The sequence below is a fragment of the Branchiostoma lanceolatum genome, chromosome 7 (genome assembly GCF_035083965.1).
Source record: "Branchiostoma lanceolatum isolate klBraLanc5 chromosome 7, klBraLanc5.hap2, whole genome shotgun sequence".
In the NCBI taxonomy this organism is placed as follows: domain Eukaryota; kingdom Metazoa; phylum Chordata; class Leptocardii; order Amphioxiformes; family Branchiostomatidae; genus Branchiostoma; species Branchiostoma lanceolatum.
In genome coordinates, this window is record NC_089728.1 from 19,240,931 (window position 1) to 19,260,469 (window position 19,539).

Sequence of the window (19,539 nt, forward strand, 5' to 3'; positions counted from 1 at the left end):
TCCCCCCACAGGTAACTTTTTGCACCGCCCTTTCCCAATTTCAAGAGGGTGGGCGCTAATTCTAATTTTATCGATTGCTGCTCAAATGTTATGTAGTAACAGTAAATACGTTTCCATTGAGTATTCTGTTTTGAGTGTTTTGTAAAATCTTAATTCACCATTATCTATATACGATTGATGAAAAAAATGTTTGAATGAATACATCTTCCAGCCTTTATAATCGGTCTGGATGGATGAAAAAATAATGGTTCACTACACTGCAGGTTGTTGTTGACCACTGCGTTATGTTGCACAGACATGACTGTAGTATTGTACCAAGGTTGGTCAGGAATGTAAAATCACACAATGCCGCATGTCATGATCAGGTCATCGTGATAAACAGTACATACTGCCTAAGCAATATAATGCAACAGTTTGATCATGCGGAACAATTCAATCCGATATATATAGCAAATGAAAGCATACGCTAATCGAATCTGAGCTCTTGTAGGAAACTATGTACCATTCCCTACAACATTGTTCTGTGAGACGAACTGTAAATCTGTTAAACGTTACCATTATTAAGGACAAATATCTAAAAGAAAACTGCACATTGGACTTGAACGATTATCCGCAGGTGTCTTAAATGTAATCAACTCTTTGCGTCCGGACTCTCTACATATACCGCTAATGCAAATGTATGCATCGGCAACGACGAGTTCAAGCATGCATGCAAGAGATGAGACAAGAATGCGCATTGCACAATCATATAAAGAATACATCACAATAGATGTACATTTCATATTGGAACTTACACCGCGCGGAGTGATATCGATGTACATGTAATCAGCACACAGAAAACCAATTAAAAGGGTCCGAAGTGCTACATATAGAAACGACGCCTCCTTGCATTTTTACGTAACGTTTTTCTTCCTACTGCATACAGATAGACTATTCTGAAACGAGTTTTAACAGTAATTGCTGACACATAGAATTGGACAAATTTTCGACTGTACAATACCAGTCTTTGTCAAGCTAACAGTAACATATAAAGTATGTATAACAAAGTTTACTTTTAGCTCAAGTAACCATAGGTTACTGAAGGGTAGTGTACATATAAAACATTTATTTCTATGTAGTTGCAAGTACATTTTGTTTGTGAGGCATGCTAAGCTTAGGTGCAACCAAGGCCTCCTTGGTGCAACTGAGGGTCTCACGTAATACAATTGTTACATATCTGAGAATCTGTCTTTTTACCTTATAGGGGAGCATCTCATAGACACAAGAAAGTACAGTGACATAAGTTCCGAGGCTCTATAACTACATGTATACAAAGCGAATACAACGATCTTAACACTTTAAATACTGGTTACATTTGTTTGTTTGTATTTCATACCCGGTAAACCGCCTCATGGCGTAACATGTTAACACACCAGGTTTGTACTGAAGAGTACAAGCTGCATATCAGAAACATTTTATTTGATCCACTCACACGGAGAAGGACCCTACTCTTTTCGGTAAGCGTGATGGGTTCTTTTACGTACTCGAGATATGGCTCTCTCAAACACGGGCACAACGTCAATGAGACAAGTCAGAGGACCCCAGACACCAGGGAACTATCAGTTACAAGGTATAAAATGGTCCAATGCAAATCCGAAAGAAATTTCATTCCAATATGAATTATTACAGCTACAGAAACAAAGAAGAGTTAGTAAGCGAACTCCTACTCTGGGCGCCAACTCATGGGCATTCCTCTGTCGGGCGACCCCGAAGGACCTACATAGACCAACTTGCTGGGGATGTAGGAGCGAGGTCTGAACATCTAGACCAACTTATGGCGGACCGTGTTGCCTGGAGGGAAAGAGCAACCCTAGTCCGGGCAAGCTGCCCGATATGATGATGATGAGTTATGGTCATTACAATTTTGAAGTCATTAGTAACACTAAAGGAGAAGAAGATTTCCAGATGACTCACGAGAAAATGAAATTACACGATAAAGGTCTAGTAGCGCATTGCTGGTTTTCTTATCTTCGTAGTCCTCATGTCAGCAGATGTCACACAAGGTAACGGATGTGCTCTATAACTTGATTGTCCTTATCTGCTTTGTCTAGGAAGAGAAGAGATTCGCTTTAATAATTCAAAATGCTCTGGTAAAACGATAGACAGGGTTAATGCAAGGCCAATTCTTTGCACATTGCTTGAACATTGAAGTTGGTTGGACGAAATTAAAAAAAAAAATCGGATTCAACTTGAAGTTACCAATAAATGAAGCGAGCTTTTACCATTTCAAAGAACCTCACGAAAGCATATTTTGTATTGAAATCAATCAGCTCATCACACCAAATGATTAAACATTGACTTAAAAATCACCAACAGCAATGAACGTAGATTGTTTTGGTCCATTAGTAAATAGAAGACTAGAAACTTTTGTTCTTTTTCCCTGTTAATGTACACCATTGTTCCGCCCTGTATGAATTTACAAAAGAAGTCAATATATGTTATAATTGTGAATTTAGAGATTTTCCTCACACATTTGCAATCTCTTTTCATTTGTTCTTGATGCCTCATGAAAAAGTAGAAATGCAAAATTACAACATAAAAATATTTGACGCATATGCAGCCACTCTCTACTGGTCGAACCGCTAATTGTGATAGACAGTCAGGATGGGTCTATCTGTTTCACATCTATGTACCATATGCAATTTCTCGAGAAATAGAGGCTAGATCTTGGAAAAATAAATGATGTCCTAGAAGTTCACCGAGCAGAAAGATCACAATCAACAAACAAGTAAAAAGAAACCCAAAAAACAGTGACATGAGTTGAGAAGATTTGGATGACGTCAAACAGGATTGCTATCTTATGACTCCTGAGAGAAGGAAAACTAGTTTAGAGGGACGCCAGTTACGACCAAGTGCATGTCATGACTGCCACACATCCCCTTGGAGGTGTTAATGGCGTCTACAATGTCATTATGATGGAAGAAATCAGGTTGTTATTGATCGTTTGGGGACATGATGCACTATCGATATGCAGCCTGGATGGTATTACAAAACGTAATGCCATAACATTATTTACGGCGGTGGAAAATGATAAGGTCTCACATAGCTGAGGAGATCGAACAGATACCTTGACAGATGTGACATGGGATAAACGCATGTCAAGTCAATTAACATACGTCATTTTTCGCTGAAAGATACATCGAATCTTCAGTTCCTTTACGACAAAGATGGCGATGGGAGTTCTACTGATATTCATGCTCGTTGTACCAATGGTACTTTCCCAAGACGGAGGCCTTATTGACGATGACCAGTAAGTTTGCATTCATACTTTCACACTAGGAGTAAACGTATCAATATGGCAGAGCCTGCTTGGCAGAATGCGTGCAGAATGTGCTGATTCAAAGTATATCCATAGTGATGCTATGCTCACATTTCCCGGCCGGGGCCCGGCCGGGCTGTTTAAGGAAACGAAAATTGTGTATATAAAAAAAAAGTGTATATCAATGAATATGCACAAGCAATTCTCTTAGATATCATTTGGTACTTTTGTGGGTTTTTGTCTTTTACATTATACTTTTCGTTCATCACAAGACTGCCAGGGCGGGTCCCGGATTGAAAATGTGACCTTAGCAACACATCTGCCTTCAGATAGGCTAACAACTCAATTCTGTACTATATTACTATATTATCACAATGGGGTTTGTTAATAAAAGACTGTAATACATGTTATTAATGTAAGGACTATGTCCTATGCTTTTCATACTGCGGAAAATAATCTGAAGATTATGATAGATCTTTAGTATTTTGCCCAAACACTTTCTAAATGTGCTTAACGATATCTTTATGATTTACTAGAATCTAATGGAGGCATATTGATTTAGAATCACCTTTATATTGTATTCATATCTTCATGACTTTTTAAAATCATGGGACGAATACAATGTAAATTCTTAGCACTAACACTGCCATTTGTTCACGAAACACTAGTACTTAATCTAAGAATATGTTTTCAAATGTTTGTGTAGATAATATTGCGTACTACATTTTCATTGTGACCTTGAAAAATATGCATTTTATTTTGCAGGGGATCCTTTCAATCGAATCGAAGCGACAGCCTGACTTTCAGTGACATGCCGTACATAAGTACGTCTGTCACGGTACCGGAGAACTTCAATCATCGGGAGCCACCACCAACAGAAAGTAAGGAATAAATCAATGAATGAAAAAAAAAAAATAGAATAATGAATGAATGGACATATGGGTGCAAATGAATGTAAATGTAGGATATCCAGGGCAAGAATAATTATTCTAATACAATACATGTGTCGTGGAAAGTAGATTTTTTTATCTCGTTGATAAACTGCATCATTCCCCTGTTGTGGTTAGGTCCCAATTGGAAAAGGGGCCCCGGCATATAGTTCACAGGCTGGTTTTTTCCTTCACTTCTCGGGCATGCCCTAAGTGGCCCCGTGGGACACCCTGAGGCTGTCGGGCTATTTTTAGGCCCAACCGGGACCTCGAATAATTTTAACTCGGACTTAAAATCAAAGAGGGACCCAGTAGCATGTAGACGCCTTGAGCTACTCTTACATGCAAGAACATGGAGGTATCCCCCGCCCCGGCAGTCCACCGTGACAAATTTGTGGCTTCGCGAGTATGTGAAGCGACATCCCTATACCAGTACATGACATTTTTTTTAACGAACTCGCTCAGTGCAAGGCCATAGGGGGGAACTCATCTAAGCACTGAACTAATTCTTACTGTAGCAGCATTTCTTCACCCTAGGTCAGAAATATCAATGCTCGAGACAAGCATGACTTCACTGACCCACTAAGAGAAGCAGGGGTTACGAAGGTTGCTCGGGAAATTCCCTACCCTATCTAGGCCGGAATGTTTTGTTCCACTCACACCGGGGCATGCCCCTGCTCTTTTTCGAAAGATGTGGTGTGTTTTTTTTAGGTGCTCAAGGTGTGACTCTCCTCAAACACGGGACCTCCATTTAACGTCCTATCCGAGGGACGTCATGGAAGAAGAAAGATGTAAGACAGGCAAGAATCTTTTGTCTCTGGCAAATCCCAGTTAGCCTTTCCTAACCAGCTCCCCATGATGGACAGAAGCAGTCGCAGCAATAATTGTTAGACCTATGCATCTATGTTATCATCATTCATAACATAGCTGTTGTTGCGCTGTTAGAATGTCTTGCTGAGAAGAATGACGCCGAAGAGTACGAATACATGGCAATGGCTATAACGGAGTTCATGAATTAGATGCGTGTCTTCCGTCTTCCTTATTTTTATATTATCATTACAATGCAATTGTGTTGGCATCACAGACTGAACGAGTTATACCACCAACAAACAAATTGACAAATGCAAAAGGTCCACTACAGCGCCAAAGGAACCCCCCCAGAAGATCCATCTTCAAAGTTGACCTTCCTCTCCCCAACAGAAACGTACCTACCAAAAATCACCAACATTCGACCTTGTCTTCGATAGTTATACCGCCAAAACCACCATTCCACAAATCCCGACCCAAAATATACCCTTCTGACTCACGGCGAAGGCAATGAAATGTTTGGTGACATTTTCATGGACACAATATGGCAATAATCTGTATACACCATAGCGAAGATAGCTGGGAACAAAACCGCTGTGCGAAAAAGGGAAACAAAGAGCCACAAACCTTCGAGGTATTAGTAAATGTAATCATACACACCTTCCTATCTTGTTGGAAATGATAAACTTCACATACTTCAAACATTATGTGTTTCCAAGCTTTGTAGAAGATAATGCTAGGTAAGCCGAATTCAGTCTTCTTGCTTTGGCTTGTTGCATAAAAAAATCAATAACTTCAAGCATATTAATACTAATAATTGTTTAATTGACTGCTAACCTCAAGATGCAGGGTTGATAATTCACAGATAATGGGAAAGATACAATTCCTACAAGACATCATTAATAATAGATGAGACGACTTAATTGACATGTTGAAATATTACCGCAAGACGTAACTTCGTAACAGATTCGTTGATATTGTCTCTCCTCATATATTATGAAAGGGGGTTATCAATCGAGCCCATTATCGAACAAATATCGTATTACACCCACTGGGAAACCATGTTGTGAAAATTGGCTGTGAAAACATATTCTAAGAAAAAAGAAAGCTTCAAGACATAGGTTTAGTTGAAAAGAGATCTGTTGGCAGGAGGCTTGAAGTCAATGAAAAAAGACCTCACGAACTAAATCTACATCTAACAATGGTCACATGCGTAGCACTGGCGACCTCTATGTGGACTAGACCGTTTCTTGTTGATTGTTATCTAGCCACAACTATCTATCTACATTTAGCCGTTGCCACTTAGATGAGTGTGTTCTCTGTTGTGCGGAAGGGGTGCCAACCAATTCTTTGACGTTTGTTATGTGTCATTGTTTGAAATTGTCTGAATGTACCAACTTATTCTTTTTTGCCGTGGTTATGATGGTCAATATAGTAACTTGAAGGAACAAAGTTCCTAGCAGCTTTGTTGTGGCTACTTGCATACATACATATATACATACATACATACATACATACACACACACATACATAAATACGTACATACATGCATACATTCATACATACATACACACATACATACATACATACATACACACATACATACATACATACATACATACATACACACACACATACATACATACACACATACATACATACATACATACATACTAAGTACACCCACACGCACATACAAACATACATACATTCATACATACATACATACACACATACATACATACACACATACATACATACATACATACATACATACATACATACATACATACATCAAACGAACAGAAAAATCTGCGACACAACATACAGCAGCTTAAGAGAGGAACGGTGACTCGCTCTGTGCAGGAAAAACTAAACAACCTCACAGCGAAAAGAAGGAGGGTACAAAACCAACAGCGTAAGAGGATACGGGAACTTGTCACAGCCAAGCTTCACACTCAGTTAGCAGAAATAGAGGCCATTAAAAACGACAACGCAAGGATGTTCGCGGCCATGAAGACCCTCAGATTCAGTGGAGGGACAGCGCTCACTGTGTGCTCCCCGGACGGTGAGGTGCTTGCCAAACCTCTAGACCAGGCCAAGGTCATCTCAAACTATTTTGAAGGTCTCTTCAACATCGACGCGACACCTGTCCCTTCGCTCACAGCGGCGCCCTTGCGCAACCCTGTAACAGCGTCGGAAGTCGCTAGGGCAGCGTCACGACTCAAGAATGGACGTAGTTTCGGAGCAGACGGCGTCCCAAACGAACTCTTGAAATACTGCTGTTCCAAGTCCGATGATCCCATGTGTACCACTACAGCGAGGATAATAAACGCCGTATTCAGCAAAGGAGAGGTAATGTCTGCTCTAGGACAAGGCATCCTGATCCCCCTCCAAAAACCAGGAAAACCACGAGGTCCATGCAGCAGCCTCCGACCTATAGTACTGCTAAACGGACTGAGAAAACTCTTCTCACTTATCGTGCTGGAACGCTGCAAGCCACAGGTGAATCTCTATCTACCGAGATCACAGTCTGCCTATCGCCAAGGCCACAGCACAGCTGATATAGTCTTCACCAAGAGGATCCTTGCAGACTTAGTCATGACTAGAATGTGGGACGTTCACATCCTCGGCATTGACCTGAGCCGTGCATTTGACACTGTGGACAGGGCTCGTCTGTTATCATTGTTGAAAGACGTGGTGAATGACGACGACACTGTGCGAATGATACAGGCCTTGTTGACAGACACAACCCTTGCCGTACGCGTACGAGGAGAAGTAGCCCCTCAGTTCCAAGCAACTGTCGGCTCACCCCAGGGCGACAGCTTGAGCCCTCAGCTGTTCAACGTCTACTACGAGGCAGCCCTTCGAGACTTGCGAAGATCCTCCCCACCCATCCCTGCGGAAGACAAGCGGCTCAAGCTGGCGGCTGAAACCCAGTATGCCGACGATCTAGACTTCATCAGCACCTCTAGTCACCACCTGGAGAAGATACACGAGGAAGCAATGAAGGTCCTACCAGAGTGGAAACTGCATGCCAATGCAGGCAAGACAGAACGGGTCCACATCTGCCATGAAAAGGACAGGGAAGAGGAAGAATGGAGGAGAAAGAAATCGGTAGGATCCCGGCTTGGCATCTCGGACGACATAGAAGAAAGGATACAGCTAGCCAACGTGGCCATGAGAAAAATGTGGAGTATGTGGGGGACACAACACATCTCGTTAGAACTCAAGCTAAAACTCTTCCAAGTTTATGTTATACCCGTGATACTTTATAACGCCGGGACATGGGGACTCACCGAGCAGCTTGCGTATAAGATTGACTCATGGCATCGGAAACAACTGAGACGTCTAACAGGTCACATCTACCCCAACTGCATCAGCAACGTCAAGCTGTACAACAAGTGTAGAACATCACCACTACAAAACGAAGTCCACCGTCGCAGATGGTTTCTCTTTGGTCACATTCTCCGTACGCCAGAAGACTCTCCGCCACAGAAAGTGCTAAACATTGCATTCAGTAAAAAACTTACACCGAGACAAGGGAGGCCCCGCGAGGGGCTCCTAAGCAGCCTCATAGATGACTGTAAACTGTACATGAAAATGAACATTAGAACGGAAACCCACGTACTGAAATACCTCCGAAAAAGAGCTAGAAACAAACAGGATTGGGCAAAGATGTACACTGATTTGGTCAAATTGTAATCTCAGCACATAGATATATCGATTTGACCAAGAACAGTCATTATTATTATTATTATTATTATACATACATACATACACACATACATACATACATACATACATACATACATACATACATACACACACACATACATACATACATACATACATACATACATACATACGTAGTCAATCAACCTGACCAGGTCGTTGGAGATAGACATAAAGACAGAATTTTGCCGCCAGACTCACATTTGTTGCATCTGACTATTACTCCTCATGTTTTGTGTTCGTCACAGATGGTCAGGTGGACATGAATTGCAGCGTCATCATTCTTAGCCTCGACACACTGACACAGTATAAAATATTCAGAGATACGGTAAGCAATATTTTTATAACAAGATGCTATTAAGTAAATAGTGTGCATTTTTGCTATATATTTTTTTGTGCTTTAGGACAGACAAGTCGTTTATACCTTATCTTAACAGTGACCCATACAGAGAAAAATAGCCCATTTTTAAACCTTAAGCTTGGCGAAGTGAGGAAAGTTGTTTTAAGTGTCTTTTTCAAGGGCACAACATCGGTGGCGTCAGGCGATTCGAACCCGGGCCACACCACCCCATGTTTTGTTTGAACTTTGCCTTTGGTTAGGCTTACGTAGCATCGAAATGTAACCTCAATAAGAAATGAAGAACAAATGCTTTAATTTTGCTTTTCAGGCATTTTACATCGATTTTGTCTTGGCTTGCCAATGGAGGGACACAAGGTTGCTGAAATTCAGATCGGAGAACAACACAGGTTCCAGTTACATCCACGGAAACATTTGGAGACCTACCATAGAGACATCTGTCCTCTCCAATGAATACCGAAGCCGTTCGGATTTCTTTCCTACAGTGCTTCTTAACGATGGAAGTGTGATTTGGGCCCAAAAGTATGTAACATACGCTTTTTGATGTTGAAGCAAAATGTTATCGTATAGCGTTCAATTTGAATAGCACAGAAAAATTCACATTTTACTTCTGGAACTAGCCAAACCATGTATTATTATCTCCATATCTTCATACATCTAAATGTTAAACGTTTGTATGGCAATTTTCTACTGTTTATGTGTGTGTACGTTCTGTAGATGCACATTTATGCCTCAGCTATCTCCATCGATATCAACCTACAAAGTAAACTATTTGTTTTGTCAAATTATGCTGGTTTCTTTAGTGCTGCAGATGTGTAACTATTCATGTATATGCATATTTGTAGGTTTATCTTGATGCATTACCCATGTGTATGTATTTGTGTTGTAGGTTCAGTCTCAACCAAGCGTGCCTAATGAATCTTCGTAACTATCCTCATGACCTACAATGTTGTGCTGTGGCATTATTGACTTGTAAGTGACCACGAAAATGTGTATTGTCAATAATCATAGTAGCCCTTTGACATTCAGTTATTCCACATATTCAGTGATATGCTAAGAATGCGCATTAGCAATATACTTTATAATGATTTTCTTCAATCTTTATCAGATACAAAAATACATATGTTTTACGATTCGCCAGTCAGTAATAATCACCATTGTTTTAGACTATTATCACCAACCTAGACAAACTTGAACGAAATTATAAGTACGTTGATGAAGGTTAGACATCCAGGTAGTAAGATAAGCCAAAAATAGTTACTCAAGAAACTGGATGAAATTTTTGAAGCAGTCAGACGTTTCCCAAGGCACTTGGGTTAATGCACTACCCACCACCCCCACCCCCGGACGAACAACATTTAATTGTTGTCCTAAAACAACAGTAGCTAATTGAACTATTAGCATAGCAAGAGATGGAGGACCAAATTGTGAAGGACACGGGCTTAAACAGTCGGAAAGCAGAGGCTAGGGCAAGGGACAGGACTACATGGAGGATCCTCCTGGAAAGCAAGGGGCCATTTCTGACCTGAGCACGTAGGCATACAACCTTATCTTGAATTAGTCCTCTTTTGAAGACTACGTAAAGACATCCTAAATCGTCTTAACTTCATTAACATATCTATTCAGAGTTTTGGTATAAAACCTGCTGTTCTGGTCGTATCCTTAGTCACTGACGAAAGACAGCGGATGCTATCTGAAACGTCTGACTGTTTCAAAATTTCATCCAGTTGCTTGAGTAACAATTTTTGGCTAAAATGATAAGTAGTTGCGATTTGCCTTCTAAATTCATTATCGATAGCTCTAGCTGATTGGCACAGTTTCAATGGTTTAAAAATGATTGCATCATGCAGATGGAGGAGTGAAGGCGATGTGGAACGAGCCAAAGTACTGGGTTCCCAACAGTTCTGTAGTGGCAACACTGATGTCGTCTTTACGTTCCGACTTCCTGATTGACGGCATCAACTTCACCAGCTACGTGGGATCGTACTTTGCTCCAGGTAACTATGACCAATTTACTAGAGTGACCTCGAATCGAACACATGTTCGGTTCGAATGCGTCAGATAGAACGGTGATAAAACATGGTTCAGGTTCGAAAAATGTCTTGGACTTTTACGGTCCAATTTCACCACCGTGTTCCCTGGAGTTATACGTCACAATTACATATACATATACATATACATATACATATACATATACAGAGAGGGCTTTTACAGAAAAGGTTGTTCGAACACAAAGACTCACCGACTTTTTTTCTTGACATTCCTCCGGTCTTCCGGAAGTGCGACACGTGCTAAAGTGTGAAGAAGTCGGTATGGGCCTCCGTCACGGTGAAGGTTGATGGGCCCTGATCGCAGATAGCAACTTTCACTCTACTCGTGAAATAATGCGATTCAGCCGCTTACCTTTGACACGTCGCTCATGTCATACATCCCGAAGGTCACGTGATTTGACCAGTTATCCTGAAGAAGACCAGAGGTCTAAAATTTAGTTCACAAAGTTTGATCTTTCTCCATGACACTGGATTATATTAATATTAATCTTTGCCCCTCACAAAGGATACATTGACGTACCAACACCTACAGATCTCAATGATAATGAATATCATTCCAATTACAGATAATGTTTGTGTTTACCAACGTGGGTTCTGTGACTACCAAGGCTCCGATGCCTGCACACGGATGAAGTGTACAGATGCAGACAACCTACATAAGCACGAATGCATCAAATGTAACCACTACGGTGGTCGGTGTACAACGCCTACATTTAAGGAGTGTTTTAACAACACATCGAGAGGTGAGCAGTTTGAGTTTACTTTGTATTATTATTCAATTACAGTTTGTGTTATTTTTGTTATCTTATGTATCTAAGTTTGAATGTGGGGATTGCCCCCCCCCCCCCCCCCCCCAGGGCACATTGAAAAACGCCATCACAGGCGATATGTTATCCCTGGTTAAATAAAAATAAACAAACAAACAAAACAAAACAAATCAAATACATGTATACATACCCTTCCTGTCTGTTCTTGCACCTCATATTTCACTTCATTTTCCCTTCACAAAAAGTAAAGAATAAGTGATGTAAACTCGCATAAATCTTACACAAAATGGAATGGTACACATATGCTTATTTCGTCTTCGTTTATCCAAAAAAATTCTTTTTACGGTTTTTGGTGGAAAATGTGCTAGATGTTTGCACTTTTAGACAGATTAGCCAAAGAGGCTCGGTGGGTGTCACTCCACCTCCAGGGAAGGTCGTGTAAAGTGCCTTTCCCAAGGACACAAAGTCGGGGCATGGTGAACATCTAATGCTAGGGTCACATTTTAAAGCCGGGGCCCGGCCGGGTAGTTTGCCTGAACGAAAAGTACGACATAGAAGACAACAAAAGGCATAAACGTAAAACTGGTTACTAATAAACATGATCTGTGTATATTTCTTGATATAAATTTTATTTTACGTTCCCGCAAACAGCCCGGCCGGGCCCCGGTATGGAAATATTAGCCTAACAAAACAAGAGATCTATTGGTTCTCAGTCCAACGCTCTAACGTTGCGCCACACCGACGCCACTTGTTTCGTTTATGTTTGAAGTAATGACGTTCTTCAATCGGATTTATTTATGAAATCTACAGGTCTGTCTACGAAGAACATGTTGTCTTCCACCACCTTGGAGTTTAAGCTCCTTCTAAGACGGCACGCTGAGTATGGTTTCATCTATGCCTACGCTCCAACCTCGGGAATAGTGATCTTGTCGTGGATATCGTTCTGGCTTGACCCTCACTCAGCTCCAGCGAGGACTGGGCTCGGTGTCACTACGGTCCTAACAATGATATCAATGGTAGGTGACTTTTAGCAGACTTCAGATACATTAGGCCATGTTGATTTGATTGTATGGATGACATCCGCGCGCGCATCACTTTTCGTCCGTTTCCACAAAAAAAAAGGTTCCTACCGTACTGTAGATCGTGCAAAGCATCTACAAAATGAGCAAATATAAGCTGTAAATTGCAAAAAAAAGATAATATGGCCTTATTCACAATACAGAATTCCGTTGATGTCAAATCATACATTCTTATACATACAAGGTATGTAGTCCGGGCAACCCGCCCGACATGATGATTATGATGTAAGGTGTTGGTCAGTGAAGCTCACCTCTCCCTTGACCTCTATTTGGGTCGTTGGGGCACCATGAATAGATCCTCCACCATCCTCCTCCACACACTATTGCATTAATGCCACGCCACAGACATTTTTATAAAATCTTTGATTTTGTTATTCTTTTTATTCTTTTTCGCTTTTGAAAAGACAACTTATTCTATCAACGCCACGTACAGAGAACAATATACCAATATTTGCACCTGGGCGGAGTGATGAAAGTCATGTAAAGTGCCTTTCCCAAGGGCACAACATCGGTGACGTTAGGCTTTTCGAACCCGGGAGCACCGGGTTCCGGGCTAAACACCCTGTCGTTACATCACATTTGACACCGACATTTGAAGACTAACTTCTTTTAGAAATCGTCTTGCATCGCTTTGATTTTTTTCTTCAGAATATGAGAGCGTCCGACGCAGAGCTGGGTTACATCAGGGCCATTGATGTCTGGCTGTTTGTCTGCAAGAATTTTGTCTGCTTCGCTCTGATGGAGTATGCTGTTGTGAACTTCTTAGTCACAACAAGTCCTCCTGAGGTACGTTTACACTACCAAAATAATTTTTTCTTGCTTTTCCTAACTCGTGGACAAATTTTCTTATATTAAGAATGTCAAGAATTGATAAGAAAGAAAAATTGAAGAATTAGTCTGATTTTTTCCATGGAAATTCGACAACATTCTCTTCAGTGAAGAATATTTTTCTCAAGTAGATTTTCACTCTCAAGAATTTCTAGAAATCAAAGTCAAAATTTCCTGTTTTTAGTGACATCAAAATTATTTTTCTTGATATGTTTAAGAAAATATCCTTTTCTTGAATAATAATTTTACTTTAAGACAAATTTTCTAAGAAAAAGAGACTTAACTCGTGGACAAAATGTTTTTCTTAAACACAGAAAGTTTTCTTCTTTTAAGAATTTTTTCTGTGTATAAGATCGAAGAAGAAACAAAAAAAATTAAGAAAAGGCATTTTTGTAGTGTACAAACTTGAGAAACCACCCAAAACTGGATGATTTAAATTTAGTTCTTCGGAACCATATTTGTTTAGCTGACAATGTTTGACAGACCCTTTTCGAGGTTACCTGCACGTAGGCTGATTGCACCTAATTTTCGTTGTGCTACAAAATATCTAGTCATAAGATCATCATCATCCAGTCATTTACCGACATGATAAACTATTCCAAGATAATCAATAGCTGTATACATGAATGGAAAATCAATACAGGCAACAATATTTTCAGGTGCTCTAAAACGTGTGGTTAACATATGAAATAAAATGAAACCAATCATTGCTTGCGTTAATGCCAACACCTCTTAGCAGAACATGAGGTATGAATCAAATCTGTCAGGAATATGTGCTTTTCTTTCTGCTTCTTTTCAGCTGAAGGTTTACATTAGGATGTTATTGTTGCTTAGAATCTTATCTGAATCCTGTTGGCCCGGTCCTGTGTATTTCAAACAGATCCAGTGAACTAGTTTTATGGCTTACAACTTTACAACTTTATTCAAAATATGCAGACTGGCAGGATATCCCACTGGATATCCTGAATTGTTCTGACAATAACAATTGTCGGTTCCACTAGTCATTATACACAAAATACAGGTCACAGTTCAATTTGATCTAAAATGTCCTTGAACTATAAGATAATTGCAAGCTTATGTGCGTGGCATCAAGAATAGACCGTCGGACAGGAATGACGAGTTTAAATAGCCATAAATATACATGTTAGGACAATTTAAAGATCAATACAATTTAAAAACGATGGTTTTTACCACATTACACGTTAAAAAGTTCACGAAAGTGACTGGTTGTACAGTTTTGTGGCATGAAACAGAAACGAGTTCTTCAGCCGTTCGGTCCTACAAGTAGGTAAAGTTCTATGGTTATGGTTTCTGAGAGTTCTGCCGGTTTGTTGTTGCCGATTGCTAGTTGTCATGTAGTGCAAGGAATGGTCTTCATATGATATGGCTTATGATATAGTTTGTTACTCTTGCAGCCAAAAGATGTCCAACCCTGTGTTGAGGCTGAGCACATTGACGACGATCTTCTCGGCAATAGAGAAAAGGGGTTCAAGTCACTGCTCCGAGAGGACAAGAACAAACAAGATCTCAGCATGTTTGACGATGCCGCTGACTCTAAGTGCAAAAAGAAGGTTTACAACATACGAAAGGGTTCGTTTTCTGATGAGGTAAAGCCAAGAAAACCATCCAAGACCCGTCAGGAATACGCGGATCAACTGGACAGTGTCTGCCGTATAGTTTACCCCATGATGTTTACCCTGTTTATCATTGGATACGGACTGATTGTCAGATACCAGCAAAATTATGATAACTGCTAAGTACTGTAAATGCATTTAAGTTCGCGTGGTTTCAATATCGTGGTAGGGAGAAAATGTAGTGTTCGCAGTGGTGTTAACTTTGCGTTTGAAACAATCGTAGCGCTACAGAAACACCAGCAAAGCTTTTGCGATGGTTTAAAGTTCGTGGCAAAGAGCTTGCTGCGAAAACCGCGAACATAAAACCATCGCGAAAATTTCTGCATTTACAGAACTTTTAACAATTGCTTTGTTAGCAATGTACATGTCAATTAAGTTTGAGTGTGGAAGTCCGAACGTGGTTCTTAAGACAGTACCCAGTGCCATCATTGTAGGTGATGGTTGAATGAATATAAGGATATTCATTCATCTATTTATTTATTTATTATGAATCTTAGGGTGGTCACTTCAGTTAACTTACTAATAGTAACTATACGCTGCCGGTACCTAGTACCAGTGTTAGTCAATCTCTTTGACCACCCTTAGACGTGATAGTTCACGTTTTTAATGTATTTAGGAAGCGGCTTAAACTAGCTCTGACTAAGACTATCCAATGACGAGTTCCCTTTTGAACTTGAAGATGGCGTATGTATACTTGACATATATGCACATATAAAAGACAAAAGGCAAAATTAGAATAAAACATGTATCACAACGTAACCTAGAACGTTGTATCACCAATCCAGATTGTAAGGCTACGCTTTTGTTCCATCTTTGAATGCCAGTAATAAAAGCCAATTTAACGATGTGCAAAAGTTAGGTGTGACAGGCCGTTCAGTGTAGTATAACCAGCTGCGCCCGCGCCGCGTGCCTGCGAAGCTGGTGTGTTACGCCAAAGGGCGGTCATACCGGCTATACAGATACAGATACGATTGATTATGACGATATGATACAGAAATAAAGAAAACACTGCCAATGTATTAAATGCAAGATGAGAGTGGTGATGATATTCCATTTGGCGTAACCATGAACGACGTAAAGGCATGTACTATATAGTAGAGTTGCGTTTATCGAAAATATGATAACGGATGCAAACGTACTTGCCTTACTGTAAAGATACTGAAATTGATATCACGACAATACAAGCATTATCAGCTGCATGCAATAGAGAACGCCGTTGCAACTGTCATACCTCCTACCCGTCTGTATGACCAAATAGCTTTGTGTGAAATCGTTCAAAAATTTTTACGCTTGAAAGGATATAAGAATTATTATAATCTCAATAAAGCCGATTGTTTACATCCCTGGTGGACACTATTATGTCAGTGCAACATGCAATACCGTGATGATTGTGATTTAAGTAATACATAATCTCCTGTTCCAAGTTAGAGCTTATGATACAATATGCTTTGAACCTCCATTAACATTAATCCACAGGGTTACACAAATCCGCTACTTTGAAAACCATAGTGCTCCAGAGATCTCTAGTGCAGAACCCTCCAGGTATGCACATTTAAGAGTGCATTATACTAGGGGGGCGTTGGGTTGGAGATCTGTTTGGACGTATCTTTTCAGGGTGGCGGAATTATGTACACTGATGGAATTATGTTAGCAGGTGTCACCATTGGCGATGCTTAAGCTAGAGCTTATTTGACATTTCCCTCCCTTGGCCTTTCACCTTAGATAGAATTGTGCGTGCAAAATGGCCAGTTGAACTATTCAAAGCCAGACAGGAAACCCGCACACCTTAACCCCCGGTCATGCCGCATCCTAGTGATGCCCATGGCAATTAGGCCATGTTGATTCGATTATATGGATGACATCCTCAGGGATCCCCATATCCGATGCTAGCATAAAAATCAAAAAGAGTTTGGCAATAAAGAAAGGTGCTCTCATAATAAAACCAAAGTGGTCAGGAAGATTCAATAAATTGATTAACACAGTATTCTAAATAATGCATTCTTTATTTTTGTTCTTTTATTTCTTCCTCTTTGACTTTGGAATTTAGATTGGCATTCTATGACATTAGTATCCGTTTCCCGAAATAGTTCTTTTTTCTGTTGCAATTTACGGCATTTGTTTTCTAATTTTGTACGATTTACATTATGGTTGAAAACATTTTTATGGAAACAGATGAAAATTGATGCACATGTACATGGGGTGTCATCCACATAATTCAATCAAAATTGCCTTACAGTCTTCCGGAATAACCTGTGAGATTGACTAGTATTGTACTGTATTATCAATCATTGGTGAACAGACTTCTTGCCCAATCACAAGAGCGTAGCGTAGTGTCAATACTTTAATTATGATGTTATCAACATTTTATTCCCACATATACGGTTATAAAACGCAACATTGTTTCCTTGAACCGAATCAAAGCAATTAGCGGGCATTTCACCTACTAAGCGTCAGAAGAGACATTGATTTTCAGAAATGACCCTGTTTGGTCTACATGAAATATTAATGAAGAAGTTGTTGTAAAACTTTCTATTGCATTACGAATCTATATCGAGCGTGCCGCCGGGACCATCATGATCATAACACGAGCTGTTCACGTGATCATGGGCTGAAAGACTTGGGTGGTACTGACTTGGTCGATAGAATTTGCACGACATTCAGGCGTAACGTATTAGACACAGCCAGTTCAAATGTGTCACAAAAAATATTAGCTTAGCCCCACCCTCATCATTCAAGACGTAGACTGCAAAAATACATTTTACCGCCATTTAGGCGTCCTCTTATTGGTTGAGATACTAATTTTGATTGACAGTCAGGATCAATCTAAAAGGGTACAGTATGAATCATTCATGAGGCAAGAAGGAGACGTCATGTATAATCTTACAGAAGAAACGAGCTAAAGAATGTAACACTGTTTTGCTTATATACATCCTAAGTACGGACACACAATGTCTCGTACATCATCTTTGCCTTGGGTGTTTGGGCTGTTCTATTGCATCGTAAATGTTACGAGCAGCGACTTGAATGGTACGACTATTGCCTCCAACAGGTATGTGTGCATGATTTAAATAACGTAAGGTCTGCATATATATGGCACGATGCAGATGAGCAAGGTACGAAGTTGTATGAGTTATATGACAAAAATGTTATAAATGAATGTTTTGCTGTCACCTGTCTACCATACGGCAGCTTTATTTCTTTCAGTGTGAAGCTTGGTTTAAAAGTCTTGTATTCAAGAATCGCTTGTATAGAAAGAAATAGATAGAAGTTGTGCACAAATCCTCGTATTTTGAAGAAATAAATGCAGCATCGAATGACAAATGTAAAGGAGCTGCGTGTTAGGCTTGTTTTGTATAATAACGTTATGTAGGAAGGTAGCATTAGCTAGGAAGGTTCTATGCCCTAGGGAGGTGCTAGCTTTCTTAATTTTACCCGAGCTGCCGCTTAAAATTAAAGTCGCCCCGACGATCTGCTGCTTGGAATTAAAGTTACGTATCACCTTTATAGAAGTAAGAATTAAAGATGATTTTATGATTTGGGAGATTGTTTGAACTTCGGGTGTCCAATCAACCGTATGCTTCTCTTACTCATGTCCAACCCCTCTAACGTTACATACATAATTTCAAGATTTGTTGAAACACTAAACTTAAGATTGACTAAATGTATATAGCAGATCCCTTTTCTATATTTCAGTTTTTACACAGTTTTATGCTGTTTGATTCTTCATATCCCATTGCACCACTCTTCATCTGCCATTGAAAGACTCAAGTGAAACGTTAACGTCATTTCGTATTACAGCACCTACCCATCCATAACAGGTTATGGTGACTTACCAGGGGGTTACAATCCTGACGTCGCTCCAGGTATTTCATCTTAATTTTATTCTGTTATTATTAGAATTAGAAACATGTCAGATCCAGTTTCAGCATATAAAATTCTATTTTACTACAGGCAACAATGAAAAGACTTTATCTATACAGTGTTCTATGTGGCATAAAAACTCATTATTGTCTAGAAATATGCGTTTACAATTTGGCCAAGGCCCCAAGGGAC

General features: G+C 40.0%; 1 protein-coding gene across 1 annotated transcript; it reads left to right on the forward strand.

Annotated features, from left to right (window-relative positions):
• Positions 1–3,034: 3,034 nt before the first annotated feature.
• On the forward strand, positions 3,035–15,609 carry LOC136438681 (glycine receptor subunit alpha-4-like). Its single transcript, XM_066433595.1, has 10 exons — positions 3,035–3,289; positions 4,064–4,179; positions 9,018–9,097; positions 9,438–9,649; positions 10,017–10,099; positions 10,978–11,124; positions 11,745–11,921; positions 12,756–12,961; positions 13,673–13,810; positions 15,268–15,609. Exons 1-10 carry the CDS (start codon positions 3,207–3,209, stop codon positions 15,607–15,609), a joined length of 1,584 nt encoding a protein of 527 aa, XP_066289692.1. The 5' UTR covers positions 3,035–3,206.
• Positions 15,610–19,539: the final 3,930 nt, after the last annotated feature.